This window comes from Pinus tabuliformis, chromosome 5_2 (genome assembly GCF_031772625.1).
Source record: "Pinus tabuliformis cultivar Carrire ecotype Pingquan chromosome 5_2, CPIR1, whole genome shotgun sequence".
In the NCBI taxonomy this organism is placed as follows: Eukaryota; Viridiplantae; Streptophyta; class Pinopsida; order Pinales; family Pinaceae; genus Pinus; species Pinus tabuliformis.
In genome coordinates, this window is record NC_142306.1 from 816,443,260 (window position 1) to 816,458,571 (window position 15,312).

The following is a 15,312-nucleotide window of genomic DNA, read 5'->3' on the forward strand; positions in this document are numbered from 1 at the left end:
AGGATTTTATTGGCGCCTCTGTAGTCTAGTGCTGATCTGTGAAAGAACTTGGTGTTATGTTCCCCTTCCTTTAGTCACTAAATACGGGACTTTTGCTTCCATAGGGTTTCTTCTTATTGGCAGCGAAGCTGCCATTATTGCATCAAAGTTTTTTCTTGGTCTACAGAGTCTGAGTTGCTATCTCCAGTTATCCATCCTTTGTGAATTCGCTCTAGCTGCTCCTCTATTTTGGCTTTCTCTTTAAATATATTCCCAAAAACGGTTACATTCCATGCTTTGATTTTATTTCTGATGTATCTCAATTTACCTTGTAATTTGTACATTTTGGTGCCTCTTATGTCCATCGGTTCATGCCACCACTTCTCAACAAGTTGAATAAAGTCCGGGTGATTAAGCCAAAACTTCTCAAATCGAAATGGCTTGTTTCTAGGAGTACCCTGGATCGCAGAAATTAGTGAAATGGGCCAATGATCTGACCCTGCACTAGGTAGAATGTCTGATTCTACTACCACTCCCTCCAACAGAATGCTTTCAGATATAAGAAATCTGTCAAGACGAGAGGCAATTTGTCTCTCACCTCCCCTTCTGTTATTCCAAGTGAAGGCCCCACTCTTGGGTTGAATATCCACTAATTTAGCTGAAACAATGAAATCTAAGAAAGCTTCAGAAATTATTGAGTCTCCTGATCCCTCCTTTCTTCTCTAAAAGTGTAGTGATCATATTGAAATCTCCTCCTATGATTGCCTTCGCGCTGGGATATCTAAGCTTCAGATTCAAAAGAGTTCTAAGAAAAATGTATTTCTCTTCTAATTTCTGAGGTCCATAAACGTTGGTGCACAGATAAGTCTCTGAGTTGCCTATCACTTGAACTTCTAGAGCTATAAAGGATCTGTTAGCTTCAGCTGAGAGGATATTAATTACATGCGGATCCCACAGGGTAACTAAACCTCCTTCCCATCCATGACTAGCAGTCTCCATGTATTTCATTTGTCTACCTAGCTTTTTGCTTACATTATCAATAATGTTACTTGCGCATTTGGTTTCTTGCACAAATACAATATCAGGTTTTTCCTTTTGGACCTTCCTTTTTAAGAGCCTTTGTTTAGTTTGGCTATTGAGCCCTCTGGCATTCCAAGAGATGACTTTCATTTAAAACTAAAGAGAAAATTAGTGATTAAGAGAAAAAGCTTCTAGAGCTTTCATCTTACCAGAGTTTAAAAGCAGTAGTCCCAGTTCCTGCAGTGTCTCATTGTTGGTTCTGTGCCCTCTCTTCTTCCTTTGTTTAGAGCTGGTTGAAGTGTGAAGTAGGCTTTTTGTATGGGGTCCCATTCTTTTTGCTACGCCCAGATTCTTGTTTTGCCTATCCCACGTTGCCTTCTGTCTTGCAACAAATAGCTCATTAATTCTTCTCACCTCCTCTTCCGAAATGTTTTCCATCCCTTTCTTCTTCCAGTTTTCCACCATGTTTGTTAGGTTAACTCCTTCCTGCTTCAAAACCTCATTGAGCTCCATTTCCTCACTTCCGATGTCACTTGTCAGCATTTCTGCATCTTCATTTGTTCGTTCTGTTACTTCCCAAGTCTGTTCTATGATGTTTTGAATGTTTTCCTCCATTGCTTTAGTTTCATACTTTGTTGTATTTTTATTTACTTCAGAGGTATTTTGTTCCTTATTATGGTCCTCTGATTCAGTTTCAGTCTCCAAAACCTCAAAAGCATTACTGGTATTACCTTGTGTTGCGCCTGTTCTGAATGGTCGTTTTCTGTGTTCTCTCTGTCTTGCCCTTGGTCTTATGAAGGTATCCCTATTCTTTTCTGCCTGCTCTCCCTTAATTTCTTCCATTGATCTATTTAATGGAATTCTCTTATTAAATGTCCATGCTCATGAAACTTCCTGCAGCAAAATGGAATTTGCTCATAGTCAATAGCTTGGAAATAGTCCTCATCCATGTATTCCAACCACAGTCCTTCATGCAAAGCCCCCGACACATCCAACTCCACACAAATTCGTGCATAGGACGTATATCTTCTTTGTAGAGTGGCTTATGAAGCTTTGATAAAATTTCCTAGCTTGTCACCTATCTGTTTTAGAGCTGAATAGCCCCAATAGTCTATTGGAATGGAGAATAAGCGAATCCAGACTGACACCTGCTTAAAGGTTTCTTTCTCTGGCACGAAGTTAGACTTCCAGGGTCTCATATAGAGACCTGCTGAAGCGAAGAAGTAAGGTCCCCCATCAAATATTCTATCCTTATCCTCTAGATTCGAAAAAACAACAGTGAAAAAACCCTTGGCCCCTAAGTGCAGTCTAACATCACCTTTGGGTTTCCATTGTTGCTTGATCCATTGACACAGTGCTCTTTCCGTTGGCCAGAGTCCCATGAACTTGCAGATCACTGCGTGTTCAGTCATGTGTTCTCTGTAGGCTTGAATTTCCGGGTCTGTGATCACCACCCTTAGGGCTTCTGTTGTTTTAGGCTTGCATGGTCCTCGGCTTTTTTTGTCATTGAGATTGTTTGGTTTACCCCCTTTCTCCTCTCTCTCTCTTTCTAGGGTTTCTTCTTCTCCGTCTTTTTGCTCCTCTTCTTGTTTGTTATCCTGAATGATATGTGCCTGCGCTGTCTTCTCCTTGCTCCTACTATTTTCTCTACCTTTGCTCTCCTTTTCTTTCAGTTTCTGAGTGTTGTCTTCCGCCTTGTTCGCATACTGTCTTCTTCCCTTGCTGGTTCCCTCCTCTTTCTGTGACCTTTCATACCCTGTGATTCGCACACCTTCCTGTGCGATTTGTTTTTGCATGATTATTTGTCTGAAAGTAGGGGTCCCTATGGACCCCTCGTTGACCATCTGTCGGGTCAGGCTCTGACCCCTCCTGAGAAGCTCTGCTACTCTGATCCTGTTCCTCTCCAGGACAAACCCAAGGTTTGAAAATTTTGAGATCTGTAAACCCTAAAATTCCCGATCGCCAAAGCGTCTCCTTCTCAACGCACCGACATTTGTTTCATATTATTATTATGCAAATTCCAAAAAAAAATGAAAACCATTTAAATTAGTGAAATTAAAATAAATAACAATTTATTTGATTTCAAATTTTCCAACATTTACTTTTAATATGAAGGATATATATATTAGTTTAAAAGGGTAAGATTTTTTTTACTTTTTAAAAATAATATATATATCTTTCCTATTAAAAGTAAATGTTGGAAAATTTGAAATCAAGTAAATTGTTATTTATTTTAATTTCACTAATTTAATTGGTTTTCATTTTTTTTTGGGAATTTGCATAATAATAATATGAAACAAATGTCCCATGTTGTTTGCTTTGTCCTTTTATATATTTACGCATTGCATCTCTTCATATGTTTTTCCAAAGACTGTAAAGTGCAAAAGTACATCTAATATATATATATATATATATATATGTTTTAATAAATAAAACTGTTGGGCATTAGGATGTGTTTTCATGTAAATGTAAAACCAAAAAATAAATTGTTTTAGTCATTTAATTATCTAAAAGTGGAGTTGGTTAAACATAAATGTTGTTATCCATAAATGGAATCAGTTATTAGTAAGTGAGAAATTTTCTGCGTGTAAGAAGTTTGCATTAAAATATTCTAAAGAGTGTAAGAAGTGGGCACATGGGGCGATTCTGAGAATCGCCCTAGCCCCGCCACTCTACAAAAGCATGCAAGTTATGTGATTACAGTGAGCACATGGGGCGATTCTTAGAATCGCCCTAGCCCTGCCACTCTGCAAAAGCATGCAAGTTATGTGATTACAATGATTAATCTCGCAGCATCAAATCACATAACTTGCATGCTTTTGCGGGGTGGCGGGGCTAGGGCGATTCTTAGAATCGCCCCATGTGCCCACTTCTTACACTCTCCAGAATATTTTAATGCAAACTTCTTACATGCAGAAAATTTTTCACTTACTAATAACTGACTCCATTTATAGATAACAACATTTATGTTTAACCAACTCCACTTATAAATAATTAAATGACTAAAAAACAATTTATTTTTTGGTTTTACATTTACATGAAAACACATCCTAATGCCCAACAATTTTATTTATTAAAACATAATATATATATATATATATATATATATATATAAATGTATTTTTGCACTTTACAGTCTTTGGAAAAACATATGAAGAGATGCAATGCGTAAATATATAAAAGAACAAAGCAAACAACATGGGACATTTGTTTCATATTATTATTACGCAAATTCCCACAAAAAATGAAAACTAGTGAAATTAGTAAAATTAAAATAAATAACAATTTACTTGATTTCAAATTTTCCAACCTTTACTTTTAATAGGATATATATATATATATATATATATATTATTTTTTATTAAATAATATATAATAATAATTAAATAATATATATATATATATATCTTTGTTAATATTTAATAATTAATAAATAATATATATATTTTTGTTAATATTAAACAGTTAATATTAACAAAGATATATATATTATTTATTAATTATTAAATATTAACAAAGATATATATATTATTTATTATATTATTTAATAAAAAATAATATATATATATCTTTCCTATTAAAAGTAAATGTTGGAAAATTTGAAATCAAGTAAATTGTTATTTATTTTAATTTCACTAATTTAATTGGTTTGCATTTTTTTTTTTTGGAATTTGCATAATAATAATATGAAACAAATGTCACATGTTGTTTGCTTTGTCCTTTTATATATGTACCCATTGCATCTCTTCATATGTTTTTCCAAACAATGCATTGCATCTCTTCATATGTTTTTCCAAAGACTGTAACGTGCAAAAGTACATCTAATATATATATATATATATATATATATATATTTTAAGTTTTATTTATGTTTTTCCAAAGACTATAAAGTGCAAAAGTACATCTAACATATACTTTTTTAAATAATATATATATCTTTCCTATTGAAAGTAAATGTTAGAAAATTTGAAATCAAGTAAATTGTTATTTATTTTAATTTCACTAATTTAATTGGTATTTTTTTTTTTGGAATTTGCATAATAATAATATGAAACAAATGTCCCATGTTGTTTGTTTTGTCTTTTTATATATTTATGCATCGCATCTCTTCATATGTTTTTCCAAAGATTGTAAAGTGAAAAAGTACATCTAATATATATATATATATATATATATATATATATATATATTATGTTTTAATAAATAACACTGTTGGGCATTAGGATATGTTTTCATGTAAATGTAAAACCAAAAAATAAATTGTTTTTTAGTCATTTAATTATTTATAAGTGGAGTTGGTTAAACATAAATGTTGTTATCCATAAATGGAATCAGTTATTAGTAAGTGAAAAATTTTCTGCTGTAAGAAGTTTGCATTAAAATATTCTGGAGAGTGTAAGAAGTGGGCAGATGGGGCAATTTTGAGAATCTCCCTCGCCCCGCCGCTCCGCAAAAGCATGCAAGTTATGTGATTACTGTGATTAATCTCGCAGCATCAAATCACATAACTTGCATACTTTTGTGGGGTGGCGGGGTGATGGCCCAGCCCTGGTGACGTGGTCTCAGCCACGTGACTCACTTCAGTCCCACGTGGTCACACTTGGCGCGGGTAAATATCTGTCCTAATACCGAGGCGCATTTACGTTCTCATCTTCCGGTTAACAGGTTTGATCACCGGTCCTCTCCGTGGCTTTCCGCCTTTGTAAAACCCTTAAGGTTTAGTCTCGGCTCATTTGCACTCGTTCTCCCTTCTGTTCCAGCTCCGCGTGGTTATAGCGCTGCCCTCTGTGCGCTAACACAACCTATCTCTCACTCTGTCACTGATGGTGGCCTCTCGGCTCAGCTACACTCCGTCTCCTTCTGTTACCTGCTCTGTATTGTTATGGCGCTGCTCTCGCGCGCTATCCCACCATATCCCTTACTCTGTCACTGGTTGTGGCTCTGTTCGAAATGCAAATCCTTTGCTGTAGCTGCTGTCTTCGTCGACCTGGTTTGGAAGTCTGTGGTAAGGGTTTGTATTTTTATGGCTTTGGCGAAACAATCCTTTGGTTTCCGGTTTCTGAGCTCTGGTCCTGTGCAGGTATTCGCAGCCACAAAGCTATCTTCCCTCCGAACGCAACCAGGCTTCAAGGTAACCTCTGGTTCTATGTTTTATCGTCCTCTGCCACCTGTTATCGATGCTTACAGGGTTCTTGTGCCTTTCAGCTTATGGTTTCGTTTTGTGGCTCGGCAGCCTTCGTCGACCCTTGGGTAAGTTCACGGTTCTCTTACTCTTGCATCTTACAATATTTACTCGGCTTCTTCTGACATTTATTCTGGTTATAGAAATGTCTTAACTCATTCAGTGGTCCTGTGCAGGTGGGTTGGGAGCTCTGCTCGCGAGGGTTTCAAATGTGCAGTCCTCGGCTTCCTCCAATCTCTGGTACCCTTGTGACCGGGTAGGGTCTACTCTTATTCCAGCGTTTCTTAGATTATGCAGTATGTACTTGCTGTAGGGTTCTGTTGGTTAGGTTTTGTAGAATGGTCGTGCCCTTTGCTGGCGTTCACATCTTCAGGGTTTCGTTCCTCTGTGTCATTGTATGACCTCCATGCGTCTATACCTTAGACTTATGCTGTTACGGCGGTGCCGCTTTTGTTATGTGACTCTGTTGTTATTTATTGGACTGTGGTTTACGAAGACTTATGAAATACTGTATAAATGAAAGCAACGGTTCTGGAATTGTTACCTTTGTTAATAGTCGCTGTGTTGATTTGTAAATGACCGTGTGACTCTTTGTGTTGGCTTATGGGCTCTGTTCGGTTTGGCCGTAACTTGACTTGATACGAAGTCTGTCTTTACTTTATCCTCGCAACGTTGTATGCATATGCTGCTTGGCCGCTTTACGCTTCTTGCTGTGTGATAGACCTGGCAATGTACTTATGGTTTCGGCCTGAGGCCTGTAATTGCTTCAATATTTCTAGTTACAGCATATGAATATCGTTCTATCTTAATTTGTTTCAAAATAACAAATGTTTGTAACTCTCAGTTGTATAACACAGAAAAGTAATGAACAGTAATTTATATTCAGGAAAAGAAATCAATGCTTCAATTACAGAGGGTGTCTTTCTATATTGCTTGAATACTGTCTTGCTATATTTTCCTTACTTCTTCTGAGGTGAACCAAAAAAAAGATCCCTCTTACATCGTGTTTTTTTCATTTTGAGCTACACTGAATCTAACTGTTTAGAAACTGAATTCTTTAACTGTTACCTGTTTCTTTAAACAATAAATTAACTAAAACAGTTGTTGGTTACCTAGCTAACTACCAGTAACTTAACTTGTGCTGTAATTAAATAAAAGAAAAGAAATGAATAATGATTAACTAAAAACAACAACCAATTTTTCCTTTTGGTGACCTGTCCAATCACCCTTGAAGTCGTGTCCTGTTTCTGCACGAACCAGTCATTGAGTCTCTGTCTCCTCGGAGCTGGATGCTCCTGCATCACGGGGCTAGGGCGATTCTCAAAATCGCCCCATGTGCCCAATTCTCACAAACTTCTTACATTTTGCGCAGAAAATTTCTTACTTACTAATAATTGACTCCATTTATGGATAACAACATTTATGTTTAACCAACTCCACTTATAAATACTTAATGACTAAAAGACAATTTATTTTTTGGTTTTGCATTTACATGAAAACACATCCTAATGCCCAACTAGCCTTTCCCAAAAAATTATTATAAATATGTAGCCAACTCCTTTGTCGTAATCCAAGTCAAATTGATGTAATCAATTTCTATTCATTCTTTATGTTTCAAAATGTAATTGTAACTGTTCTGATCTACCATATTCTTTTTTTCTTCCAAATGTAATTCTATTCATTTTTTTTTTGGGAAAAATTCGCTTCTAGAAGTGATCTAACGTACTTAAAATAAAATAAAAATCTTAACCTTTTAAAAGCTACACTTTTTTTTTCCTTGTCTTCTTTACCTTTTTAATCTTTATCTTTATTTTCTTGGGGTTAATTAAAAAAGAACACACAAAAACAAAACTTACAAACAAAAAACCTAGTTATATAGCCAACTATTTGGCTTTATGGTTTATAAGTTTGTAACTTCCAAGTGACCACCGCTGATCACATCACTGCGGCAACTTGTATCCATGTTATCTCATGTGTTGTGTTAGTGTTATATGGTTTAGAGTTTTTTAAGTATATTTTGTTGGTTGAATTTATTTATAAGTTGGTAAGAATTTGTTAAAATCACAAAATTCAATTGTGAATTTTTAGTTAAAAGGTTTTAAATTTTTAGTTAAAAAGTTTTAAGGATTTTTTTTAAGTGTTGAATCTATATATAGTTAAAGATTATATTTTAAATAATGAATGATCATGATTTAACAAAAAATGATTTCTTTGACTACATAATAGTTAACCAAAGTCCTTTATCCAACTTTTTTGTTGCTACCAATTTACTAGCTTGCATGAACGTCTTAATGGAAAAAAAACATGCATGAATGTTCTACTTCATAATTACATCCCCATTGGAGATGCATAAAAGGAAATAGTTATACTTGTATTCTCAAACATATTATCATAATTTGTAATCTTACAGGTGTGTTACATGTGTGTTATATATTGTGATCGTGAGTTATAATTGTGAGTTTCTAGATTACTATCTTTAGCTAATCAAATCCACTTTCTTAGAGGTCACAGGTTCAAAAACCAGAAGGTGTTAGAGTAGGTATGCCTTCGTAGACATAATAATCAAATCGTTGCGTGGAGGTGGGTCTCTTGTACCACAAACAAGGGGGTCTCATACACCAATTTGGTGTCTGGCTTGATTATGACCTTAAAATTGGATAATAATAATAATTAGGATATAGATTGTTAGAAATTCATAATCTATAAGGGTGAAAGCATGGAGCTAGGTTACACTTTTTGGCAAGAGATGGCACGTTTGGGTGGAAAAAATGATTGCTCAATTGAGCCCTTTTTAAGCGCTCGATTGAGACGTTTGAGCACTTAAACAATGTAACCCAATGTTATTTAGGAGCTTGATTTAGCCATGTCTTTGTAGCAATCAAATGAATGAGATTGGGTTTTGGATTTATTTTCTGGCTCAGGTAAGTTTTATTATGTGGAATTGAATTTCAATATGTTATTTATTAATTTATATGTCATTGTACTAATTTACTTCATTATTTATTTTGTGCTTGATAATTAGGTACAACACTAGCATGTTGCCTTCAAAAAGGAAGAAATTGCATTGCCATTGAAAAAGATCCAATACAGTGCAATTTTATTTAGCAAAGAATTAATGCTCTTCAATTTCTTCCAACCACCATTACACGGAATGATTGGAAAGGCATACATTGGGAGATTCGTAGACATCAAAGATCCATTAGAGGAGGAAAATGAGCAAAATGAAGTAGAAAATAAGAAGACAATGATGAAACTCCAGATGACAAAGAGTTTGGATTACGTGACATTGTTGATTAAATTTAAGTTATGCTTGGAAATCAAGCTCATTTTTGGAAACTATTAATTAGTTATACTTGTAATGTTTTGACTTTGACATTTTATGAGAAGAATAAGCACTCAATTAAGCTTGTTATGTGTTCAATATTTGTATTATGTGATTTTCCAATTCATTTTTATGTTAATAATTATTTTTTGAAAAAAACAGTGATTATTATTATTTTTTGACATAAAATTCATTAAAAAAACTATTATTTAACCACTTTTAGTTAAAAATTTTCCTACAAAAATTGTGATTTGACATGTCATCTCTAGCAAAAAATTATAAAAAATTATCAAAACATGTAATTTTTTAGTTATATTTATGTTAAAAATGGTTATTTTTTTGTCAATTGTTAAAAACTATTGTTTTTTAAAGACAATTATTTCATTTGGATTGAAATATTAATTAACGATGTATAAATATGTAGAATATCGAAAATTCAAAATATCGACCTTCTTCTTTAAATATGCAAAACAATAAAAACCTCACTACAAAAAAAGAAAATTAAAATAAAAACAAGAAAATATGAAGAAGACCACTTCAAAAATTATTAAATTTACAAAATAATTATTTACATTTCATACATTATAAAATTTAAAGTCAAAAAATAGGTCTTTTAAAAAAATGGCCTGATGCAGAATTACCACTTTTTTAAATCAGCATGAAAATCACTACCATTCTAAAACATAATGTACATAAAAAAATTTAAAGTGCCAAAAACTATGCTCTAAAAAAGACATGTGTGTTATGCATCACCCCTTTTCAAAATCGGGTCATTTTTTTGCTATCTCTACAAACCGAGTAACAGTATCAGTTCTCGTTTCAAAATTTACATTGTTTAGTCTTTTGGTAAGAATCTACCCTTTATCTTTGCCACCATCTTGTTCCAACTTTTGATCAATGACTTATTATTCTTTCTCCATTCAACCTGCACATTGTCCCACCATAGTGCAACGTGATTATTCAACCTTGTTACTACAAACTTCACCCTTTTTTCATCGTCCATCTCTTCATATTCAAAATATTTATCTAACTCACTGATCCAATCAAACAAAGTTTTAGCTGTCAGGATGCCATCATAAGTAGATAATTTAGGTTTTGGTCTTGAACTTGAGCCTAACTTGACTTCTGGAGGTTCCTCAATAGTTGTTGCTCCTTCTTCCTCAACTTCTTCTTCAGGTTCACTAATATTTCTAGCCTCGGGATCTCGTTGTCTTCCTACCTCCATGGCCTCTAACCGAGCTTGCAGTCTCCTTATCTCTTCTCTGAGCTCTGCATTACCCACGAGTCTTCCTCCTCGACCGCATGCTCTTCTTGCTCGCATATCCATCTTCTAGCTCGAATACCACAAATTAGTGAAATGGGTAGGCCAAACAGATTTTAAAACCAACACACAATCCTGAATTTTTTTTGTACAATCACTACAGAATGATTTCGTAGTGCCTGTTTTCCAATTTACTGTTCCATCACTACAAAAGTATTTCATAGCACCTATTAAAATTTTGTATTACGGTTTCGAGGAAGATGAAATTCCTCGACTCTTTTCCTCTATCGACTCCCCACGTCCCAAACTTGCTTCTTAACATTGTAAATGACTTACTTCACCTCTCTTTACCGAGTTTGCAATATTGGTTCAAATTTGACAGTCATAAACCAATCACAAAGAATTTTGGACCATATTAAAAAAATAGAGTGCTTTGTTTTTGTTGATGATATTCATATCGCAGAAATCCATGCACTCACTACCTGAGAACATAGATACACCTTCCCTCTCGAGCTTTAAAGTTGACACAACAAGAACCAAAACACAATGGCCGAAACCACCAGAGTTTGATTTTTTTTATATAAATCGGTTCAATAAGCTACATACTTTCAAAATGACCAATATTCAAATGAACAAGTGCACAAGAATAAAACCGTGAGTTCACAAGCAGAGATCAAATTGGTTAATCACAGGAATTAGATTCAATCTCAACCATTTATCAAAATGGGTGTGTGTGGTTTAATATACTTATTATAATTACATACACCTATCTACACAACCACAACAAAAATATTTTAATTTAAGAACTTGTGGAAAACAATGCAATATTACATAGATGTCACACAAATCAAGAAGATTAACAAGAAGAGAGAAATTGGGAATAATAATATCTAAAAATGATTTAGTAATTGCCTCTTGAACCATGCATTTAATATGCAATATCCAATGAAACAAAAATGGAAATAAAGGTACTCAATACTAAATTTGATGAATCTTCTCTGATTTCATCAAGTATTTAGTGTGATTGGAATATCTACATAATTAAATCACAATGCTACCAAAGACCATTAAGGATAAGATATTATATCATGATTAGTTTACTAATGCGTAGTCTAACTAATAGACGAAATAACCCATTTTCTAAGCATTTTTTCTAGTTAATTTTGTTCAAATTTTGTTATAGATTTTTAAAAATCATAAGTTTAAGTTGTTTAATTTGTGAATATCAAGTGCTTTGGGGGTTTTTCAAGGTGTTGAATCCATTTATGCATTCAAAGTGTTTTTTAAACAACAAGAAATCATAATCTAGCTAAAAATTGTATTGTCGAATTCTAGCCAAAAAAGTCATTTCATCTATTAGTTAGACTATGTCGTTTACTAATTTTCTACTCAATCATGAACTGACCATCCCTTTTCCTATGATGCTAAGACCAACACAATATATTTACCTAAAACTATGGATACACTTTCCAACATTTATTAAGAATACTATACCTAACACACAAATCATACCAATTCCAATAATACCCTTAAAATCCTATAAACCATAAATTACTTAAAATCTAACAATCTATCACTCAAACGAGATGATTTCACATTTGAATTCATGCTAACTTCAACTTTGTACACTCTTTTATTCCATATATGGGCATTTTTCTCTGCTTTATGCAGTGCCCTTAGAGTCAAAGTTTTTACTTCCCCATCCATTTGCGTTTACAATTGAAAAAAGAAACACCGATGGGTGCTCTAGAAAATGGATATCTAGTTGTTTGAGTGAAAATTTAGCTTGCTCGATAACATCACAGCTACATGAAGTAAAGAGAAGTTTGGTGACCAAAACAGAGAATCAAACTTGTGGGGAATTTTTTTAGGTGAATTCATAGCCAGTGAAAGCCACAATGTTGAAACTCATTAACCCTTCAAAAACTACCAATCTAAAGGAACCCACTCCAATTGAGGGTATTTCTCCCATTAAGGGTGGAAATCAAAGTGAATATACACCCTGTGTTGGAAATATTATTGTTAATGCCGCCAAACCTAGGAACCCACATTATGCAAAGGCTAAAACCACAACGGGAAAAGGTAACGAAGCCAACGTCGAGGGTTTACTCATGGATGGGAGCATTTCTTATAATAGAGAAGTCTCGACTATTGAGCAAGATCCTTGTAATGGTGAAGTTGCCATTGCTGAACAAGAACCTTGTCATGGAGAAGCTAAAAAAGTTGGGTAAGATCCCTTGCTTAAAACCCTAGAAGATGCAGCGAGCACCTTGCACTGAGGATTTAACGGGGTTTCTAAAGCATATCGATGTTGGGGAAGCCGTTGGTGAGAAGGCTAAACCCGTCACTACTCTAAGGCCTTTCCAAATATCAATCAAATTGATTTATGGGCATTTGATGTTTTTATGGGTCAGATATACGAATCTGGTAAAATACCTCAAGCTATCACTGGAACTCAAAACAAGGCTATCCTCTAGATTACAACGCCTCATTTGCAAAGGCAAGAAAATCAAAGATCTCTTTCCTCTCTCTATTTATAATATATGCATGGATGCCATAGTTTTCTTAGCTCTTCGACTATGTGGGGAAGCTTTGGGAAAGCCTTCCTTTTCCCAAGCCTCCTCTTACAAAGACGCGATCCCAAACCAGGTTCCATAAAGTGCAAAGTCACCTCAGCAATGTCCCATGCCCTTAGGAAAGGCAACTCACACCCAAGTTGTTTCGAGTCCTTTTATAGTAGACAAAGTTGATGATGTTCCTTTAGTGGAAATCACTCATCCAAATCTGGATGGAATCTAAGATTTGTAGGCAGGTAATGGCCTCATTTTCCATTTCAATGGGCTATGGCCACATACAACATACCTTTACCAATGGATCCATTCAACTTGGACCAAGGCATGCAAGGTCCTCTTTTGTTCCAATTATTTCTTCATCGTCATTTTTGACAATGATGTGAATTATTAGAATGCTCTTTCCAAGGGACCCTAATTTTGGGGAGAAGTTGGGCTCTTCCTGACCCCTTGGTTCTTAGATTTTGACCCCTCCACAACTGTAATCACAAAGCTACCCATTTGGGTTAGGCCCCCAAATTTTCAGGCCCATCTATGACATTCTTCAGTGTTTCCGAGTATTGGAAACACCTTGGGTTTTTTTCTGGCTGTAGATCCCTCGTGAGGCCAATGTGGAGTCTTCACCTATGGCGGGATTTGCATAGAAATCAACATCATCCAATGCTTTCTTGACAAAAAAAAAATTAAAATAGGTGATTTTCATTGGACCCAACAATTGGAATACGAGAACATTTCTTTTCGATGTCGACTTTGCCATCAAACAGGTCATCTTCAGAACCCTTATTCTCAAAAACCAATCAAATGAAAGCTTGGATATAAAGCATGGAAGCCATGTAGCCCGCCTCCCCAAGAAGAAGAGGATTCCTCTTCCTCGGATCAAGAAGATGTTGAGTCTAATGATACCATGCTCCCATCGAGCGAGATCCAAAATTCAGATCTCCAAAAGCCTTGTGAAGGGGCTCAGGAGATCCAAGTTTTGTCACCCAGAAGAGAAGAACTCAGTAACAATGTTCTAACGAGTGTCATGAAGTGAGCCCATGAATCAACCTCAAACTCTGACAAGGATGCCGCCTTAGATTGCCAGAACAATATTAAGGTAACTTTGGTAACCACACCTCTAGAAGGTTGGATCAAAGTAGCAAAGAAGAAAGGAAAAAAAAGACGCAGTGATTATCAACTGGGAGCTACATGATTCCAATGTTTCTGTTTTTTCATTTTCTATATGTATTATGTACTTTATTTCATGGCCATCCTAGACCTATTTTGCTTATGGTCATCTTTAGGTTGGTTCTATCATATGAACATCATATGTTATCAATATAAAACTTTTAAAATTAATAAGAATATTTTTGTATCGACTTACAAAAAAATCAATCCATAACTCTAACTACATTTTCATGAATTAAAAAATGACACAATACCTTTCAACAATAATTAACAATATCTATAATAAAACATTTCAAACTAACTTGAAAATAAATTAAATACAATTTCCTACCCAACAACAAAAACACAACAAAAACACCTCGTTCAAAGCATATTGAGAATACTTCTCCCACATTCCATTCCCACATTCAAAGTAGTGATGCTTTTTAAAATAACATATAAACCATCCATAATACCTCCATAAACCAACAAACTATTTTACCTCCTCTTAATCCACTTTCCAACATTTCATTAAAAAACATCAAACCTAACAATATAATACTAAAACCAACACAATATCCTTATTAAACCTATGGACCCCCTTTTCAACATTTCATTCATGAGACCATACCTAGGAGTCAAATAGCACCAATTCCAATGATCCCAAAATGCCTTAAACTCTGACCATCCATAATTTAATTCAAAAATAACACAATATCTTTCAACAATTAACAATAACTCTAATAAGAAATTTGTAACCAGCTTGAAATCAAATTCCAATTAGTGGCAAAATTGAATAGAATTTCCTACCCTACCCCATCCAAAAAAAACC

The 15,312-nt window shown here is 34.6% G+C and overlaps 1 protein-coding gene across 2 annotated transcripts; it reads left to right on the forward strand.

Moving 5' to 3' along the window:
* Positions 1-5,545: 5,545 nt before the first annotated feature.
* On the forward strand, positions 5,546-6,757 carry LOC149161806 (uncharacterized). 2 transcript variants are annotated; one of them, XM_089435571.1, is made up of 3 exons: positions 5,547-6,130; positions 6,205-6,249; positions 6,358-6,757. In XM_089435571.1, exons 1-3 carry the CDS (start codon positions 5,882-5,884, stop codon positions 6,439-6,441), a joined length of 378 nt encoding a protein of 125 aa, XP_089291697.1. In that variant the 5' UTR covers positions 5,547-5,881; the 3' UTR covers positions 6,442-6,757. The 2 variants fall into 2 exon arrangements, with proteins under 2 accessions (XP_089291696.1, XP_089291697.1); XM_089435570.1 differs by having other exon boundaries at positions 5,546-6,249.
* Positions 6,758-15,312: the final 8,555 nt, after the last annotated feature.